Consider the following 20,711-nt stretch of genomic DNA (forward strand, 5'->3'; position numbering starts at 1 on the left):
TGGCAACAAGAGCAGATGCAGCCCTGCCAGAAGACTCCTGTTTAGATCCATCAGTGTATATAACTTGTGATAACTTATTACTACCAGCTAGGTGAGAAATTTCTTCTTGAACAGTTGCTCTAACAAGAGATTTAAGGAAGGGATTACTAGCAATGAGCTTCTTGGGAGGGACTTGCAGGTATGTGATATTAAATGAACATATCTTCCACGGAGGGGTGAAATACTCTTGTTGCCTACAGTGATACAGTTCATGCAGGTTATAAAACTTAATGTAATTGCACGTTTTCACAATCCATTTAGATCTGTGTGTATTTACCTCTAGACACTTGGTAAGATTCATTGTGACAGTGTCTGGTTCGTTTCTCAACATTCTAATACCGAGTACAGTGTTAATCTCAATAATCTTATCACTGATACTAGAAATACCAAGCTCCTTCCACATGTTAAGAACTTTTGTAGATCTGGGACAGCCAAGAATAATCCTGAGAGCTTCATTTTGCATTAACTCCAAGGGTCAGAGAGAACTTTCTCTAGCTAATATCAACATGGGAGCAGCATAATCAATTAAGGACCTAACAGGCTATATACATCATTCTCACGATTCTCACATTAGCACCATAGTTGGGGTTGTAGCCAGCAACAGCTTTGAGAGCATTTAGCCTAGCTTTGCATTTCTTGTTTAGTTGTGGTATAGTGGATTTGTTAAAGGGTACATCTACACCAAGATATCTGTAAGTTTTAACGTAGCTAATGATTTCACCCTGCAAATAGATGGGTGGGGGATGTCGTTTGCTTGTTAATATCTTTGTTTTAGAGGAAGATATTATGAGGCCTAGTCGATTACAAATTGCTTGAACTTCTTTAAGAATGGTATTCATCTTCTTATGCCCTGTTGTATGGATCATGATATCATCAGCATAGCTTATAGCTATATGTTTAGGTGAGGCAGGTAGAGCATTTAGGAGAGCATTAATCAGAATATTAAATAGCATGGGACTAAGAACTCCTCCCTGTGGTGTACCTAAAGACATTTCTTTAGAATCACTTCTGAAGCCTTGGTAAAGTTTTAGTTTAATATGTTTATTATGCACCCCATACCCATCCTGTGGGCGGTAGTCAAAAGATTACAGAGGTACATAATTGGTCCAGGGACTGGACTCCAAGGTTTTGATAGCTGAGCAAGTTACAGAGGTAATGAACTCACAATTTACAAAGGTAATGAACTCACAATTTACAAAGGTAATGAACTCCAGGTAGGTCTGGTCACAATCATGACAAGTTACAAAGGTATTTACAGATTACAGAGGTACGTAATGGGTCCAGGGACTGGGCCCCCAAAGTTTTGATAGCTGAACTAGGCACAAAGGTAATGAGCTCACAAGTTACAAAGGTAATGAATTCTGTAAGAATGGTTACTTACGTTTATACATGGCTACAATCATGAACAAATTATAGTGTAATGAGCAATTCACACTTCCACACCCGGTCACAACTGTAGTGAGTTATTGGTGCAAATATTGATTGTTGAGTCACATACATACACACACACACACACACACACACACACACACACACACACACACACACACACACACACACACACACACACACACACACACACACACACACTCACACTCACACACACACACAGGAGAAGGTGAAGAAGCTGCTATGCGAACTTGACACCTCAAAGGCGGTGGGACCAGACATCTCTCCGTGGGTCCTTAAAGAGGGAGCAGAGACATGTGTACCATTAACAAAGATCTTCAACACATCATTTGAAACTGGGCAACTCCCTGAGGTATGGAAGATGGCAAATGTAGTCCCAATTTTTAAAAAGGGAGACAGACATGAGGCACTGAACTACAGACCTGTATCACTAACGTGTATAGTATGCAAGGTCATGGAGAAGATCATCAGGAGGAGAGTGGTGGAGCACCTGGAAAGAAACAAGTGTATAATTGACAACCAGCATGGTTTCAGGGAGGAAAAATCCTGTGTCACAAACCTATTAGAGTTTTATGACAAGGTTACAGAAGTAAGACAAGAGAGAGAGGGGTGGATCGACTGCATTTTTTTGGACTGCAAGAAGGCCTTCGACACAGTTCCTCACAAGAGGTTAATGCAAAAGCTAGAGGATCAGGCACACATAACAGGAAAGGCACTGCAATGGATAAGAGAATACCTTACAGGGAGGCAACAACGAGTCATGGTACGTGACGAGGTGTCAAAGTGGGCGCCTGTGACAAGCGGGGTTCCACAGGGGTCAGTCCTAGGACCTGTGCTGTTCTTGGTATATGTGAATGACATAACGGAAGGGATAGACTCAGAAGTGTCCTTGTTTGCGGACGATGTGAAGTTAATGAGAAGAATCAAATCAAAGTTTATTCTCTATAAGTATTACAATGCTGAGTTTACAGAAATTTGGTTATTGTGTGGTTTACATGTAGTAAAATAGTGATTACAGAGTGTACCACTAGAACGCTTAGCATGGCTAGGCATTTCGGGCAGACTTAGTTTTATTCTTAATTGTAAAATATTACAAATTATGAGGTAAGTTGGTATTATGGCTAAGTGACTAAATACTAGTTTGTGAGTTTAGCAATGTAAATGCTTTTGTTTTGGCACAGTACATAGTTTCAGTATTGGAGTATCACATGATTCATTATTTTAAGATTGAGATTAATATTTCTGTTTATATACACTTACACTCACTCACTCATTTGACCATAAACAGAAATATTAATCTCAGTCTTAAAATAATGAATCCTGTGATACTCCAATACATTATTCATTTTGGCTAGTTCATGTAGTATAACGGTTCTGTTCGCAATATCAAATGCAGATTTTAGATCAAGAAAAGTGGTAAAACTAGTAGAGGTGTGTGCAGTGAGAAAGGTGGAAATACAGTTCTGCACACTTTTACCTTTCATGAACCCATAGAGGTAGGGGGAAAGTTGGTGTCTGATTCTGTAGTACAGTCTGTTAAGTATCATTCTTTCAAAAGTTTTACAAAGACAACTAGTTAAGGAGATCGGCCTAAATGTATCAGGCTGTTGGGGCTTAGGGATAGGCACAATGAGACTATTGGTCCAGAAAGTAGGAAGAACGCCCTCAATGTAACTGAGATTATACAGTGCCAACAAAGGGTTATCAGGCACGTGCCTTAGAGTTCTGAGAATATCATAGGTTATACCATCCTCTCCAGGAGCAGTTGATCGACCTTTAGTTAATGCATTATCTAATTCATACTCGGTAAAGAGGCAATCACTCTCATCAATATTTTGGCTCATAAAATTAATCAGTTTCAACATTTCTTCAGAAGTACTCTCTAATTTTTTTCTAATATGAGATGGAAGGTTTTCATGCCTGGATGTTTTGGACCAGTCATTTATGAGGTCATTTGCTTTTTCAAGAGGAAAGGGATGAGCAACATTGCCAGTCTTTTTCCTGGTTATTTTATTTATACCTTTCCAAGCCAAACTTAAAGAGGTGGACCTATTTAATCCACTAACAAACTGTTCCCATTCCTGTTGCCTAAGCTAAATGCTCTCAAAGCTGTTGCTGGCTACAACCCCAACTATGGTGCTAATGTGAGAATCGTGAGAATGATGTACATAGCCTATGTTAGGTCCTTAATTGATTATGCTGCTCCCATGTTGATATTAGCTAGAGAAAGTTCTCTCTGACCCTTGGAGTTAATGCAAAATGAAGCTCTTAGAATTATTCTTGGTTGTCCCAAATCTAAAAAGGTTCTTAATATGAGGAAGGAGCTTGGTATTTCTAGTATCAGTGATAGGATTGTTGAGATTAAGACTGTACTCGGTATTAGAATGTTAAGAAATGAACCAGACACTGTCACAATGAACCTTACTAAGTGTCTAGAAGTAAATACACACAGATCTAAATGGATTGTGAAAACGTGCAATTGCATTAAGTTTTGTAACCTGCATGAACTGTATCACTGCAGGCAACAAGAGCATTTCACCCCTCCATGGAAGGTGTGTTCATTTAATATCACATATCTGCAAGTCCCTCCCAAGAAGCTCATTGCTAGTAATCCCTTCCTTAAATCATTTGCTAAAGCAACTGCTCAAGAAGAAATTTCTCTCCTAGCTGGTAGTAATAAGTTATCATAAGTAATATACACGGATGGATCTAAACAGGAGTCTTCTAGCAAGGCTGCATCTGCTCTTGTTGCCACCTCCCTAGCCATGAACGATAATAAACTTGTTGAACTAGGCATAAGAATTAACAACTGGGCGTCTACACTGCAAACTGAACTGTTTGCAATCCTAATGGCGCTAAAGCTAACTTATGACACTGAGCTTGACTCTATCATCATTACTGATTATATGTCATCACTGAATGCTCTTAACTCATGTAATGACTCCAACAACATGCTCATTGGAGAAACCAGGTATAGATTCTCAAATCAGGGACAAAGGAATTAATGTACAATTGCTATGGATCCCATCACACATTGGATTACTCCTTCATGATAAAGTTATGTTAGCCAAGAAGAGTACCCAGGAGAATGTAGAATATAACTTTGGTATATCTGTGTCTAGCATTAGGAATAATATTAGGAGAGAAGTAAATAATGAAAATGATTGTTATAGGAATGCAGTTAGAAGCCTGAGTAGATCTATAACCCACTCTGATAACATGAACATAGATAAGTATGTTTATGGAGCAACTTGCAATGTGAACAAACTGACTGATGTTGTAGTGGCCAGGCTTAGGCTTGGTTACAAGTACTTCTGGCAGTTTGGGAGACACACAGATGATGATCATACTAAATGTAAATTATGTGATCAGGCATATGGTCACTGTCTTGAACACTATGTGCTTAATTGTCCACTTACTGAGGAATACAGCGATGAACAATATAATAACCTACGTGACATGTCAATATATCTTATTAATGAAAATAAGATACCAGATACACTAAGCAAATTTCCTAAATTTGCTTGTAACAGATAATTGAACTATAGATATGTAGATATAAATTCATATGTATTTCTGCTAACCATTTGGGGCCTAGTTCCTAGGCCTTTTGTGTATCCATATGTTCTTGCTCTACCGTCCACAGGATGGATATGGGGTGCACAATAAACTAGCCACTTCGGTGGCAAACTCTAATTTCGTATATTACAATTTCTTCCTATAACTAATGAACATAGTACAATATAGAGTTAATCTGAAAAAAAATTAAGGATGCCACACCTTTATGACCATAGCAGTGCCATGTGACCCTTGTGGGTTTAGTGCTTATTTTGATTATAATCATAATAATAATAATAATAATGTACGACCCATATGGATGTAACACTTGTATTCGAATGAAATAATAATTTAAATTCAGGATTCACATGATTTTTTTTATTAAGTTAAATTTCATGGTGTGTTTTACATTACCGACTGCGACTGCGACTGCGACTGCGACAAGCAGCATTAAGCTATGCTGAGGATGGCAGTATCGCCTGCATACCCAGTAGGTTTAGAGCATACTTTGGCTGGAAGAAGCAGATTCCATAAATTATAACTCCTAGGACACTACAACAGCAGAAGACTTGTATGGATAACTCAGCTGTGTATGTGAAGGAGACAACTGAGAGAAGAGAAAGCTTTGATGCTGATGAAGAGTTACTACTCTAAGAAACTAGTTACCTTTCCTTGCCTCTGACCATACCTGTTTGGAGCTTCAATATGAAATCATAAAAATAAGAGAAACCCATTAATAACATCCACAGAGGGGAACAGAGCTTGGAAATACTTAATCTTCACATAAATCTATGTAATTTTGTCTTCTGAGGAAGTAGCTGACTTAAGTGAACTGGAGGTGTCACTGGACCCGTTGACGAGCTCTGCATTGGCATAACTCTTCTCTCCTACACTCTTAATACTCTTCAGATCGATCTCCTCGTACAGGTGCTCCGGGCTTGGGGTCTCCAGACGTATATCAAGGCTGTTGGGGCGAGCGTGGAGCTTGCTGGCTGGATGGGGAACTATGGGCTCCATGTAGGAAGGTGTGGAAGTCACAGGCACTGCTGGTCTAGGTGAATGGTACTGCCTGTTGGCCTGCTGGCATCCATGCTACGTGGAAGGTGAAACAATGTTATTGAGTGTGTGTAAACTGTAATAAACGGATTAAATTTAGTTTTCTTGTTTACTCTTCCTTGCACACTAAGACAATATGTGAAAGTAATTAGTTGAGAAACGTGGCCAGGAGTTTAGACTCATCCTTTACTAACACCAAGGGGCAGAGTTGCATGCTCCTGGTGTCTCGTTTTCAATGTTTAATCTGCCATATATATTATTTATTTCTAGTGGTTGTTAAGTATAATTAAACATGTAAGATTCCTTGTAAGGGGAGTTCCTTGATGTCGTGAAGGGCTCTCGATCCAAGGAATTGGAGTACCTCTTTCCTTCCTTGCATTAAACCTAATTACTTTCCTTTCACCAGACAATCTATAAGCCCTTACTAATTTAGAGCTTCCCTCTACCTGCACTACTAGCACCCGTCAAGGGAGGTTCCTTAATGCTGGTGAAGGGCTCTTGATCTGGGGAATTGGGTCTGTGCTCCAATTCCCTGAATGCCTTCCATTCCCCCAGGCGCTGTATAATCCCTACGGGTTTAGCGCTCCCCGTGATTATAATTATAATATGGGCTTAGCGTTCCCCATAATAATAATAATGTACTACTAGCAATAACAGGTGTGTAAAGTGTGCAGTACTAACTTTGCAAGTGACATAAGTAATAAGCAGCAGCAAGATGAGGCAGGAGACGACAGCTGCTGTTAGTGTGCTCACTGCTGCTCTCCACGACATACACCACTGATCATCTTCAACACCTATGGATCATGTGAAATAAGATACAGTGTAGTGTTAAGGTATTTTACTGAGGAAATGTTTCACCACAAATGGCTTCTTCGCAACTGTCTTATTTAGGTTATGTAAGGTAAGGTTTGTCAGGAAAGAGGACGAGCGTTTCCTGCCGCGGGTGTTAGTCATATGATGACCCTCAGCTGGAGCTTTTGGTCATCTGACAGAGGCCTTCTGCTGGCTTGCCGTTCCACCCCTTTAAAAATTATGGTCATCAGTATAATCATTAGATATTGTTTTATTTTACAGTTGTCGGTATTTTATACCATCTCTTACCCCTATGGATGACCATGTCTAGTATTGTTTGACCATGTCTTACCCCCTATGGATGACCATGTCTAGTATTGTTTGACCATGTCTTACCCCCTATGGATGACCATGTCTAGTATTGTTTGACCATGTCTTACCACCTATGGATGACCATGTCTAGTATTGTTTGACCATGTCTTACCCCTTATGGATGACCATGTCTTACCCCCTAAGGATGACCATGTCTTACCCCCTATGGATGACCATGTCTAGTATTGTTTGACCATGTCTTACCCCCTATGGATGACCATGTCTAGTATTGTTTGACCATGTCTTACCACCTATGGATGACCATGTCTAGTATTGTTTGACCATGTCTTACCCCCTATGGATGACCATGTCTAGTATTGTTTGACCATGTCTTAAGCCTTATGGATGACCATGTCTTACCCCCTAAGGATGACCATGTCTTACCCCCTATGGATGACCATGTCTAGTATTGTTTGACCATGTCTTATCCCCTATGGATGACCATGTCTAGTATTGTTTGACAATGTCTTACCCCCTATGGATGACCATGTCTAGTATTGTTTGACCATGTCTTACCCCCTATGGATGACCATGTCTAGTATTGTTTGATCATGTCTTACCCCCTATGGATGACCATGTCTAGTATTGTTTGACCATGTCTTACCCCCTATGGATGACCATGTCTAGTATTGTTTGACCATGTCTTACCCCCTATGGATGACCATGTCTTACCCCCTATGGATGGCCATGTCTTACCCCCAATGGATGACCATGTCTTACCCCCTATGGATGACCATGTCTAGTATTGTTTGATCATGTCTTACCCCCTATGGATGACCATGTCTAGTATTGTTTGACCATGTCTTACCCCCTATGGATGACCATGTCTAGTATTGTTTGACCATGTCTAACCCCCTATGGATGACCATGTCTAGTATTGTTTGACCATGTCTTACCCACCTATGGATGACCATGTCTAGTACTGTATGACCATGTCTTACCCCTATGGATGACCATGTCTTACCCCCTATGGATGACCATGTCTTACCCCCTATGGATGACCATGTCTTACCCCCTATGGATGACCATGTCTAGTATTGTTTGACCATGTCTTACCCCCTATGGATGACCATGTCTAGTATTGTTTGACCATGTCTTACCCCCTATGGATGACCATGTCTAGTATTGTTTGACCATGTCTTACCCCCTATGGATGACCATGTCTAGTATTGTTTGCCCATGCCTTACCCCCTATGGATGACCATGTCTAGTATTGTTTGACCATGTCTTACCCCCTATGGATGACCATGTCTAGTATTGTTTGACCATGTCTTACCCCCTATGGATGACCATGTCTAGTATTGTTTGACCATGTCTTACCCCCTATGGATGACCATGTCTAGTATTGTTTGACCATGTCTTACCCCCTATGGATGACCATGTCTAGTATTGTTTGACCATGTCTTACCCCCTATGGATGACCATGTCTAGTATTGTTTGACCATGTCTTACCCCCTATGGATGACCATGTCTTACCCCCTATGGATGACCATGTCTAGTATTGTTTGACCATGTCTTACCCCCTATGGATGACCATGTCTAGTATTGTTTGACCATGTCTTACCCACCTATGGATGACCATGTCTTGTATTGTTTGACCATGTCTTACCCCCTATGGATGACCATGTCTTACCCCCTATGGATGACCATGTCTTACCCCCTATGGATGACCATGTCTTACCCCCTATGGATGACCATGTCTTACCCCCTATGGATGACCATGTCTTACCCCCTATGGAAGACCATGTCTAGTATTGTTTGACCATGTCTTACCCCCTATGGATGACCATGTCTAGTATTGTTTGACCATGTCTTACCCCCTATGGATGACCATGTCTAGTATTGTTTGACCATGTCTTACCCCCTATGGATGACCATGTCTAGTATTGTTTGACCATGTCTTACCCCCTATGGATGACCATGTCTAGTATTGTTTGACCATGTCTTACCCCCTATGGATGACCATGTCTAGTATTGTTTGACCATGTCTTACCCCCTATGGATGACCATGTCTTACCCCCTATGGATGACCATGTCTAGTATTGTTTGACCATGTCTTACCCCCTATGGATGACCATGTCTAGTATTGTTTGACCATGTCTTACCCACCTATGGATGACCATGTCTTGTATTGTTTGACCATGTCTTACCCCCTATGGATGACCATGTCTTACCCCCTATGGATGACCATGTCTTACCCCCTATGGATGACCATGTCTTACCCCCTATGGATGACCATGTCTTACCCCCTATGGATGACCATGTCTAGTATTGTTTGACCATGTCTTACCCCCTATGGATGACCATGTCTAGTATTGTTTGACCATATCTTACCCCCTATGGATGACCATGTCTAGTATTGTTTGACCATGTCTTACCCCCTATGGATGACTATGTCTAGTATTGTTTGACCATGTCTTACCCCCTATGGATGACCATGTCTAGTATTGTTTGACCATGTCTTACCCCCTATGGATGACCATGTCTAGTATTGTTTGACCATGTCTTACCCCCTATGGATGACCATGTCTAGTATTGTTTGACCATGTCTTACCCACCTATGGATGACCATGTCTTGTATTGTTTGACCATGTCTTACCCCCTATGGATGACCATGTCTTACCCCCTATGGATGACCATGTCTTACCCCCTATGGATGACCATGTCTTACCCCCTATGGATGACCATGTCTTACCCCCTATGGATGACCATGTCTAGTATTGTTTGACCATGTCTTACCCCCTATGGATGACCATGTCTAGTATTGTTTGACCATGTCTTACCCACCTATGGATGACCATGTCTTGTATTGTTTGACCATGTCTTACCCCCTATGGATGACCATGTCTTACCCCCTATGGATGACCATGTCTTACCCCCTATGGATGACCATGTCTTACCCCCTATGGATGACCATGTCTTACCCCCTATGGATGACCATGTCTTACCCCCTATGGATGACCATGTCTAGTATTGTTTGACCATGTCTTACCCCCTATGGATGACCATGTCTAGTATTGTTTGACCATGTCTTACCCCCTATGGATGACCATGTCTAGTATTGTTTGACCATGTCTTACCCCCTATGGATGACCATGTCTAGTATTGTTTGACCATGTCTTACCCCCTATGGATGACCATGTCTAGTATTGTTTGACCATGTCTTACCCCCTATGGATGACCATGTCTTACCCCCTATGGATGACCATGTCTTACCCCCTATGGATGACCATGTCTTACCCCCTATGGATGACCATGTCTTACCCCCTATGGATGACCATGTCTAGTATTGTTTGACCATGTCTTACCCCCTATGGATGACCATGTCTAGTATTGTTTGACCATGTCTTACCCACCTATGGATGACCATGTCTTGTATTGTTTGACCATGTCTTACCCCTATGGATGACCATGTCTTACCCCCTATGGATGACCATGTCTTACCCCCTATGGATGACCATGTCTTACCCCCTATGGATGACCATGTCTTACCCCCTATGGATGACCATGTCTTACCCCCTATGGATGACCATGTCTAGTATTGTTTGACCATGTCTTACCCCCTATGGATGACCATGTCTAGTATTGTTTGACCATGTCTTACCCCCTATGGATGACCATGTCTAGTATTGTTTGACCATGTCTTACCCCCTATGGATGACCATGTCTAGTATTGTTTGACCATGTCTTACCCCCTATGGATGACCATGTCTAGTATTGTTTGACCATGTCTTACCCCCTATGGATGACCATGTCTTACCCCCTATGGATGACCATGTCTAGTATTGTTTGACCATGTCTTACCCCCTATGGATGACCATGTCTAGTATTGTTTGACCATGTCTTACCCACCTATGGATGACCATGTCTTGTATTGTTTTGTTTGACCATGTCTTACCCCCTATGGATGACCATGTCTTACCCCCTATGGATGACCATGTCTTACCCCCTATGGATGACCATGTCTTACCCCCTATGGATGACCATGTCTAGTATTGTTTGACCATGTCTTACCCCCTATGGATGACCATGTCTAGTATTGTTTGACCATATCTTACCCCCTATGGATGACCATGTCTAGTATTGTTTGACCATGTCTTACCCCCTATGGATGACTATGTCTAGTATTGTTTGACCATGTCTTACCCCCTATGGATGACCATGTCTAGTATTGTTTGACCATGTCTTACCCCCTATGGATGACTATGTCTAGTATTGTTTGACCATGTCTTACCCCCTATGGATGACCATGTCTAGTATTGTTTGACCATGTCTTACCCCCTATGGATGACCATGTCTAGTATTGTTTGACCATGTCTTACCCCCTATGGATGACCATGTCTAGTATTGTTTGACCATGTCTTACCCACCTATGGATGACCATGTCTAGTATTCTCTGACCATTTCTTACCCACCTATGGATGACCATGTCTAGTATTCTCTGACCATGTCTTACCCACCTATGGATGACCATGTCTAGTATTCTCTGACCATGTCTTACCCACCTATGGATGACCATGTCTAGTATTCTCTGACCATTTCTTACCCACCTATGGATGACCATGTCTAGTATTCTCTGACCATGTCTTACCCACCTATGGATGACCATGTCTAGTATTCTCTGACCATGTCTTACCCACCTATGGATGACCATGTCTAGTATTCTCTGACCATGTCTTACCCACCTATGGATGACCATGTCTAGTATTCTCTGACCATTTCTTACCCACCTATGGATGACCATGTCTAGTATTCTCTGACCATGTCTTACCCACCTATGGATGACCATGTCTAGTATTCTCTGACCATGTCTTACCCACCTATGGATGACCATGTCTAGTATTCTCTGACCATGTCTTACCCACCTATGGATGACCATGTCTAGTATTCTCTGACCATGTCTTACCCACCTATGGATGACCATGTCCAGTATTCTCTGACCATGTCTTACCCACCTATGGATGACCATGTCCAGTATTCTCTGACCATGTCTTACCCACCTATGGATGACCATGTCTAGTATTCTCTGACCATGTCTTACCCACCTATGGATGACCATGTCTAGTATTCTCTGACCATGTCTTACCCACCTATGGATGACCATGTCCAGTATTCTCTGACCATGTCTTACCCACCTATGGATGACCATGTCCAGTATTCTCTGACCATGTCTTACCCACCTATGGATGACCATGTCTAGTATTCTCTGACCATGTCTTACCCACCTATGGATGACCATGTCCAGTATTCTCTGACCATGTCTTACCCACCTATGGATGACCATGTCCAGTATTCTCTGACCATGTCTTACCCACCTATGGATGACCATGTCCAGTATTCTCTGACCATGTCTTACCCACCTATGGATGACCATGTCCAGTATTCTCTGACCATGTCTTACCCACCTATGGATGACCATGTCTAGTATTCTCTGACCATTTCTTACCCACCTATGGATGACCATGTCTAGTATTCTCTGACCATTTCTTACCCACCTATGGATGACCATGTCCAGTATTCTCTGACCATGTCTTACCCACCTATGGATGACCATGTCTAGTATTCTCTGACCATTTCTTACCCACCTATGGATGACCATGTCTAGTATTCTCTGACCATTTCTTACCCACCTATGGATGACCATGTCTAGTATTCTCTGACCATGTCTTACCCACCTATGGATGACCATGTCCAGTATTCTCTGACCATCATGTATTCCTTCCCTCACTTCTAATCGTCATTTTTAAGGTGTATGTGTTTATTGTATACGTAGATATTATACATAAACCTTCACGTGAAGCTCCAAACCCGCGTGAGAAATTCAATGGAACGAGTGGTGTAGGCTCGATCCTTCGTCCGCTGATTACGATAGTCACACTGCCCTCCATATGATTTAATTTCAAGTAACTAAAACAAAACTTTGCCGATCTAGTTTGCATGGTCATTATTTTTTGTCACAATCCTTATTATGATCGACCATAATTTTGTCAGAGAGGCTGGCATCTGACTGGTTGAACACAGCTTTTGTTCATGTAAAAGCTAATGTATGATTGTATGAATACAACTCTTGACTATATAAAAGTTTCAAATGAGCTGATGTAGGTAACAGCTCTTAGCTTGCCAATAAAGTTAGGAATCCTTAACCTGTAAATAGCTTGTCAATAAAGCTAGGGATCCTTAACCTAACCTTGTCAAACCCTGTGTAAAAAAAAAAAAAAAAAAAAAAACCAGCTCTTGACCATCTCACCAGTTTACTCTTGACGAAGGTAAGTACAATTATCATATATAATGTAAATTACCAAAAAAGTCAAAGTGGTAAATGTTCGTACGAACATTTCTGGTAATTGTTACAATCTCACTTACCTTCAAGGGAAGGGACCTGAATGCTAGTGAAGAGTTCTTGTTCATAGGAACTCGAATTACCATCCTCTTACTCGGCTCAAATCTTACTCTTATTCTCCAGGCGCTGCATGACCCCTATGGGCTCAGCTCTTCGCAATACAAATTCACTTGTGCAGCAGTCACATATGTTGAAGAGTAACATAGTTTATCTGATGTTCATTTTTTTTAAGAAACAATAAGAGAAAACTGGATTTCTATGATATATATATATATATATATATATATATATATATATATATATATATATATATATATATATATATATATATATATATATATATATATATATATATATATATATATATATATATATATATATATAGTATTGTAACCACGAACGAGTGGTATTTAAGAATAACAACACTGCGACTAGCCGAGGATTCGAACCCGTGTTGTTTTGGCCCGCCTCATGGTGAGCCATATGCAAAACAACCACGGGGTGAGTAGAATGATAGCTCTAGGCCTTACTTGTTGCAATCAACAAATCATCAGAAGCTTGCAAAGTTACAGAAAAAAGGAGGATGTCCGAGCCAACACAATCCTAGAGGATGTATTCACTGGAGTGAGGGAGGGAGAGAGAAAAAGCGAAGGGAACAGGAAATGCTCACAGGCATAACAGTACCCATAGCCAGAATATTATATGAAAAGAAAAATCCCACGAATACTGACACATTGTAATAGTAGCCTAAATGAAAGTTTTGCATCCTGGTTGTTTTGCATCCTGTATCGCTTGGTTTGTGATTATTTGCTGTTACTGCTGGCCGCACACAAACCGACTTGTGAGCCACAACCCGGCGGTCAGGTGCAGACTTTAGTTGCCTGTCCAGCTCCTTCTTGAAGACTGCCAGGGGTGTATTGGTAATCCCCCCTATGTATGCTGGGAAGCAGTTAAGCAATCTTGGGCCCCTGACACCTGTGTTGTTTCTTAGCGTACTCAAGGCGCCCCTACTCTTCACTGGGGGGATGTTGAACTGCTTGCCGAGTCTTTTGCTTTCGTAGGGAGCGATTTCCGTATGTAGATTTGGGACTAGTCCCTCTAGATTCTCCAAGTGTATATTATGATGTATCTTTCTCGCCTGCATTCCAAGAAGTACAGGATAAGGGACTTCAACCGTTCCTAGTAACTGAGGTGCTTTATTGTACGTATATGTGTAATGAAATTTTTCTGTATATTCTCCAGGTCTGCAATTTTCGCATGCCTTGAAAGGAGTCGTTAGTGTACTGATGTACGAGAACCTAATGCACATCATGTTAACTACACATCTGATCCCTCGGAGGAAGGTCCTTGATGCAGGTGAGGGGCTCTTGATATAAAGAATTACATCTGTCCTCCTCTACTCTCTTGAACACTATGTGCTTAATTGTCCACTTATTGAAGAATACAGAGACAGACAGTATAATAACCTATGTGACATGTCAAGATATCTTATTAATGAAAATAAGATACCAGATATACTAAGCAAATTTCCTAAATATGCTTGTAACAGATAAGTGAACTATAGATATGTAGATATAAATCCATATGTATTCCTGTTAACCCTTTGGGGCCTAGTTCCTAGGCCTTTTGTGTATCCATATGCTCTCGCGCTACCGTCCACAGGATGGATATGGGGTGCACAATAAACTAGCCACTTCGGTGGCAAAATCTAATCTAATCTCGGATCGAACCTGACTGCTTCCCATTCCCTCAGGCGCAATGTGATCCCTTCAGGGACACAAGTGTTTCACCCGGATTAAAAGAAAATTCCACAATTTCTAGATATACTTGCCTGGGATGGTGTGAAGGTGTTGCACCAGCAGGAAGATGTCATTCTTTCGCCCCCATATCCTCACTTTGCTGGGGTAAGAGGCCAGCTTAGTCTCCAACAGCTGCTCCCCTTCACTCTCGATCTGCAACACCAACAACAGTCTCACTGCAACTCTGGTATCCCTCTGCAGTAGTCACCAATATCCCTCTCTGCATCGCTCGCCAATATTTATCTGTAACAGTCGTCAATATCCCCTCTGTGCACATCAATCACCAATATCCCTCTCTAAAATGCAATATTCCTCTACAGCACAACTACCAATATTCCTCTGTTACACAATAATACCACTGCAGCACAATCAACAACCCCTCCTCTCTGCAGCAGTCAACAACCTCCCTCTCTGCAGCAGTCAACAACCCCCCCTCTCTGCAGCAGCCAACAAACTCCCTCTCTACAGCAGCCAACAACCTCCCTCTCTACAGCAGTCAACAACCTCCCTCTCTACAGCAGTCAACAACCTCCCTCTCTGCAGCAGTCAACAACCCCCCCTCTCTGCAGCAGCCAACAAACTCCCTCTCTACAGCAGCCAACAACCTCCCTCTCTACAGCAGTCAACAACCTCCCTCTCTGCAGCAGTCAACAACCTCCCTCTCTGCAGCAGTCAACAACCCCCCCTCTCTGCAGCAGCCAACAAACTCCCTCTCTACAGCAGTCAACAACCTCCCTCTCTACAGCAGTCAACAACCTCCCTCTCTACAGCAGTCAACAACCTCCCTCTCTACAGCAGTCAACAACCTCCCTCTCTGCAGCAGTCAACAACCTCCCTCTCTACAGCAGCCAACAACCTCCCTCTCTACAGCAGTCAACAACCTCCCTCTCTACAGCAGCCAACAACCTCCCTCTCTACAGCAGTCAACAACCTCCCTCTCTACAGCAGTCAACAACCTCCCTCTCTGCAGCAGTCAACAACCTCCCTCTCTACAGCAGTCAACAACCTCCCTCTCTACAGCAGTCAACAACCTCCCTCTCTGCAGCAGTCAACAACCCCCCCTCTCTGCAGCAGCCAACAAACTCCCTCTCTACAACAGTCAACAACCTCCCTCTCTACAGCAGTCAACAACCTCCCTCTCTACAGCAGCCAACAACCTCCCTCTCTACAGCAGTCAACAACCTCCCTCTCTACAGCAGCCAACGACCTCCCTCTCTACAGCAGTCAACAACCTCCCTCTCTACAGCAGTCAACAACCTCCCTCTCTGCAGCAGTCAACAACCTCCCTCTCTACAGCAGCCAACAATCTCCCTCTCTACAGCAGTCAACAACCTCCCTCTCTACAGCAGTCAACAACCTCCCTCTCTACAGCAGTCAACAACCTCCCTCTCTACAGCAGTCAACAACCTCCCTCTCTACAGCAGTCAACAACCTCCCTCTCTGCAGCAGTCAACAACCTCCCTCTCTGCAGCAGTCAACAACCTCCCTCTCTGCAGCAGCCAACAACCTCCCTCTCTACAGCAGTCAACAACCTCCCTCTCTACAGCAGTCAACAACCTCCCTCTCTGCAGCAGTCAACAACCTCCCTCTCTGCAGCAGTCAACAACCCCCCCTCTCTACAGCAGTCAACAACCTCCCTCTCTACAGCAGTCAACAACCCCCCCTCTCTACAGCAGTCAACAACCTCCCTCTCTACAGCAGTCAACAACCTCCCTCTCTACAGCAGTCAACAACCTCCCTCTCTACAGCAGTCAACAACCTCCCTCTCTACAGCAGTCAACAACCTCCCTCTCTACAGCAGTCAACAACCTCCCTCTCTACAGCAGTCAACAACCTCCCTCTCTACAGCAGTCAACAACCTCCCTCTCTACAGCAGTCAACAACCTCCCTCTCTACAGCAGTCAACAACCTCCCTCTCTGCAGCAGTCAACAACCTCCCTCTCTGCAGCAGTCAACAACCCCCCCCTCTCTACAGCAGTCAACAACCTCCCTCTCTACAGCAGTCAACAACCCCCCCTCTCTACAGCAGTCAACAACCTCCCTCTCTACAGCAGTCAACAACCTCCCTCTCTACAGCAGTCAACAACCTCCCTCTCTACAGCAGTCAACAACCTCCCTCTCTACAGCAGTCAACAACCTCCCTCTCTACAGCAGTCAACAACCTCCCTCTCTACAGCAGTCAACAACCTCCCTCTCTACAGCAGTCAACAACCTCCCTGTCTGCAACAATAATTGTTTTGTTCGTTCTTTGCACAAATATGATCCCTTACTTCCTTCAAGAGTGCCTTGGTGCTGCCGAAGGGCACTTCATCCAGGGAATATGAGGCACAATTCCCTTCGGATCACACCTAATTGCCTCCTTCTTTCCTCAGGCGCTGTATGACTCCTACGGGTTTAGCGCTCCCCACAGGGGTGACTCCAAAGTTGTATATTGGAGGGACTTAGGGGTGGCAGCCTGGTTCGAAGGTGGGGCAAGGGCACTTGTCTTGAAGCATTATTATTATTATTATTATTATTATTATTATTATTATTATTATTATTATTATTATTATTATTATTATTATTATTATTATTTGTCGAGCTGGTGGAATTTTTGAGGAGCTTCAGCTCCCCTTGCCATGTTCCCTTTGGCGTCGCCACTTACTCCTCACTTAAATGTAATAATCAATTTGATCCGAGGAAGGAAAGGGTAACTCCTCTGATCAACTTCAAGGTGTGTCATCCTTGAAGGATGTGCTTACCTTGAACGTTGTCTGCTGGTCGAGGGAGAGAAAGATGAGTGCAAGACGGTGGTGACCAGGTGGTAGTGGGTCAGCCGTGAGCCCGGACACCATCACCAGCGACCCCTCACGCACTCCCAGCTGGAACTCTACCCCACACACGTTGAAGAATGGCTTGTACTTCTTCGTGGAAAACAAAGTCAAGTCTATACGCTTCTCCTTTGCACCTGAAGTCAGAGAAACTATGTCAGCGTCCACGAGAACATCAACAGCTTGACTGCCGTTCATTAGCCAAGCTGGAGTATTGGATGCACACTGTCGGGTGAAGTTACCATTCTGGATTTTTAATTTTGATATGATACAGTCTAGAGGCGTGGGGCCCGGTAACCAGCTCACATTGTTGCTGTCATATAGAGAGAGGTTGTTCATAAATCCTAAACGGAACCTGGTCCAACCGATGATTGTGTTAGGGGTAGAATACGTAGGTGAGTTGAGGTTCTCATCATGCGGTAGTCTACGCAGTGACACACTGCTGGAGGTTACGTTGAGGTAGTCAAATTGGCTTATATCTTCACAGAAGATGGTTGCTGTCAAGCTATGTTCTTCTGGACGAGCCAGGCTCAAGAACTCCAGTGTGTCGAATATTATCTGTGTCACCTCTATTGTATTTCGCACCAGACAGTCTGCAGAACACAACACTGCTTATGAGTAAATAACTCTCGAGAGAACAGTGGTTAAAATTGTTAAATATTATAAACAAAATGAAGAGGTTAAAAAGGTAAAAAAAAAAAAAGCCATTCTTTTGGAATGGCTTCCAAAGAATGGCTTATTTTTAAAAGATTAAAAAGGTAAAAAAAAAAGAAGCCATTCTTTGGAATAACATTAACAAGAATATGCAATTACTTGCTCATTTGAAGTACAAACCCTCAGTTATTGAGGCCTGATCGAAAGATATAATTTAGAAAGGAGGAGGACAGGTTGTTGAAATTGGTGTGGCCCGGTGGTCTGGTGGCTAAAGCTCCCGCTTCACACACGGAGGGCCCGGGTTCGATTCCCGGCGGGTGGAAATTCCGACACGTTTCCTTACACCTATTGTCCTGTTCACCTAGCAGCAAATAGGTACCTGGGTGTTAGTCGACTGGTGTGGGTCGCATCCTGGGGGACAAGATTAAGGACCCCAATGGAAATAAGTTAGACAGTCCTCGATGACGCACTGACTTTCTTGGGTTATCCTGGGTGGCTAACCCTCCGGGGTTAAAAATCCGAACGAAATCTTATCTCTTATCTTAGAAATGATAGAGCAAAATAGGTTGACAAAAAAATTTATAAATATGCGGTAGATGGAAGTTGCAGGGAACGTCGGATAAAGGGATGGGAGGAAGGTGTGAAGGGTGTTTTATGCGGTAGGAGTTTGAGTATATTCAGCAAATATGTGTGAGTGTGTTAAATCTAAGTGATAGGCAAGTAGTTTTTGGGATTTGACGGGCTGTAGGAGTTTGAGCAAGGTAATATCTATGAAGGAATTCAAGGAGTTCTGTAGGTAGTAACTGCAGTGCCCGCACTCTGAAGAATAAGTGGAGATGTTCTGGGTCGAAGAGTCATTTGAACTGTAATGTCCTTGCACTTTAGTCCACACAGGTATTGAATGAGTCATGGTAAATGTTTTTCTTTCTCTGAGTTGCCCTACTTCAGTGGGAAATCGAGTATTAGGTAAAAAAAAAATTAAAATGTAGTAATGTCTTAAACACTGTGTAAGTGTGAAAGTGGCTGGGATGTTACTCTCGATCCCCTTCAGCAAACAGCTGATTCAGCCAATTTGTAAGTGTGACTTGTATAAGTTGTTTGCAAAGAATATGGCTGCTTACCCTTTCCTTGTCATGTATTAATTTGCACTGTACAGACTTATATAATATTACAAAATAAGGCGAAGTTATAACGTTTATGGAAGATTACGTATATTATGTTTTACCTTCTTGTATCTCGAATGCTGCCACTAGACACACTGAGGTGAGAAACGAAAGAAGAATCCTCGAGCACCTGGTCGCCATCCTGGGCTTCTCTGTGTATGTTGAAAAGAACCTACGTCACCTAGCACCTTCCTGGCTGTCTGCCACGATGCTCCTCTGTTATCACAAACAGAAACAGGAAGAAATACTTCTAATCTCTGAAATTCCGAATGCTATTTGAAGCTCATCCGGGAAACTCAAGATTAGATCTGGTTTGCAGGCACTGTTGCTCGCACCCACTGATCTCTGTTCTGGCTGAATATCATACATGCTTCTACAAACTTTCTTAAATATAATAGCAATTCCAAGTTACAACCAACTTCGTAATATTTTTTAATTCTGAAAATAAAAAAAAATAATCTAGATTTTCTCGTTAGTTTAATATGTTTATTATGCACCCCATACCCATCCTGTGGGCGGTAGTCAAAAGATTACAGAGGTACATAATTGGTCCAGGGACTGGACCCCAAAGTTTTGATAGCTGTGTATTGACTTTGATGTACAGGTGTCCCGTGGCTTGGTTGGCAGCACACAGTCTCCGTGGTTCAATCCCCGGCTTGAGTGGAAACGTTGGGCATGTTTCCTTACACCCGTTGTCTCTGTTCACTAAGCGGTAAGT

The 20,711-nt window shown here is 42.6% G+C and overlaps 1 protein-coding gene across 1 annotated transcript; it reads right to left on the bottom strand.

Annotated features, from left to right (window-relative positions):
* Nucleotides 1–5,363: 5,363 nt before the first annotated feature.
* Nucleotides 5,364–20,209, bottom strand: LOC128693157 (uncharacterized). The gene is made up of 5 exons (XM_053782629.2): nucleotides 20,056–20,209; nucleotides 18,108–18,769; nucleotides 15,399–15,519; nucleotides 6,745–6,857; nucleotides 5,364–6,099 (listed from the first exon to the last, which is right to left on the bottom strand). Exons 1-5 carry the CDS (start codon nucleotides 20,132–20,134, stop codon nucleotides 5,797–5,799), a joined length of 1,278 nt encoding a protein of 425 aa, XP_053638604.2. The 5' UTR covers nucleotides 20,135–20,209; the 3' UTR covers nucleotides 5,364–5,796.
* Nucleotides 20,210–20,711: the final 502 nt, after the last annotated feature.

This window comes from Cherax quadricarinatus, chromosome 28 (assembly GCF_038502225.1).
Source record: "Cherax quadricarinatus isolate ZL_2023a chromosome 28, ASM3850222v1, whole genome shotgun sequence".
NCBI lineage: Eukaryota > Metazoa > Arthropoda > Malacostraca > Decapoda > Parastacidae > Cherax > Cherax quadricarinatus.

What these genes read in the sequence shown, in the direction of transcription:
- LOC128693157 (XM_053782629.2), bottom strand. Translation starts at nt 20,134, where the DNA reads ATGGCGACCAGGTGCTCGAGGATTCTTCTTTCGTTTCTCACCTCAGTG. An exon ending in ACCAGCAGACAACGTTCAAG is followed by an intron (nt 15,520 to 18,107) that starts GTAAGCACATCC and finishes TTGGTGTTGCAG; the next exon opens with ATCGAGAGTGAAGGGGAGCA. An exon ending in ACACCTTCACACCATCCCAG is followed by an intron (nt 6,858 to 15,398) that starts GCAAGTATATCT and finishes CATGATCCATAG; the next exon opens with GTGTTGAAGATGATCAGTGG.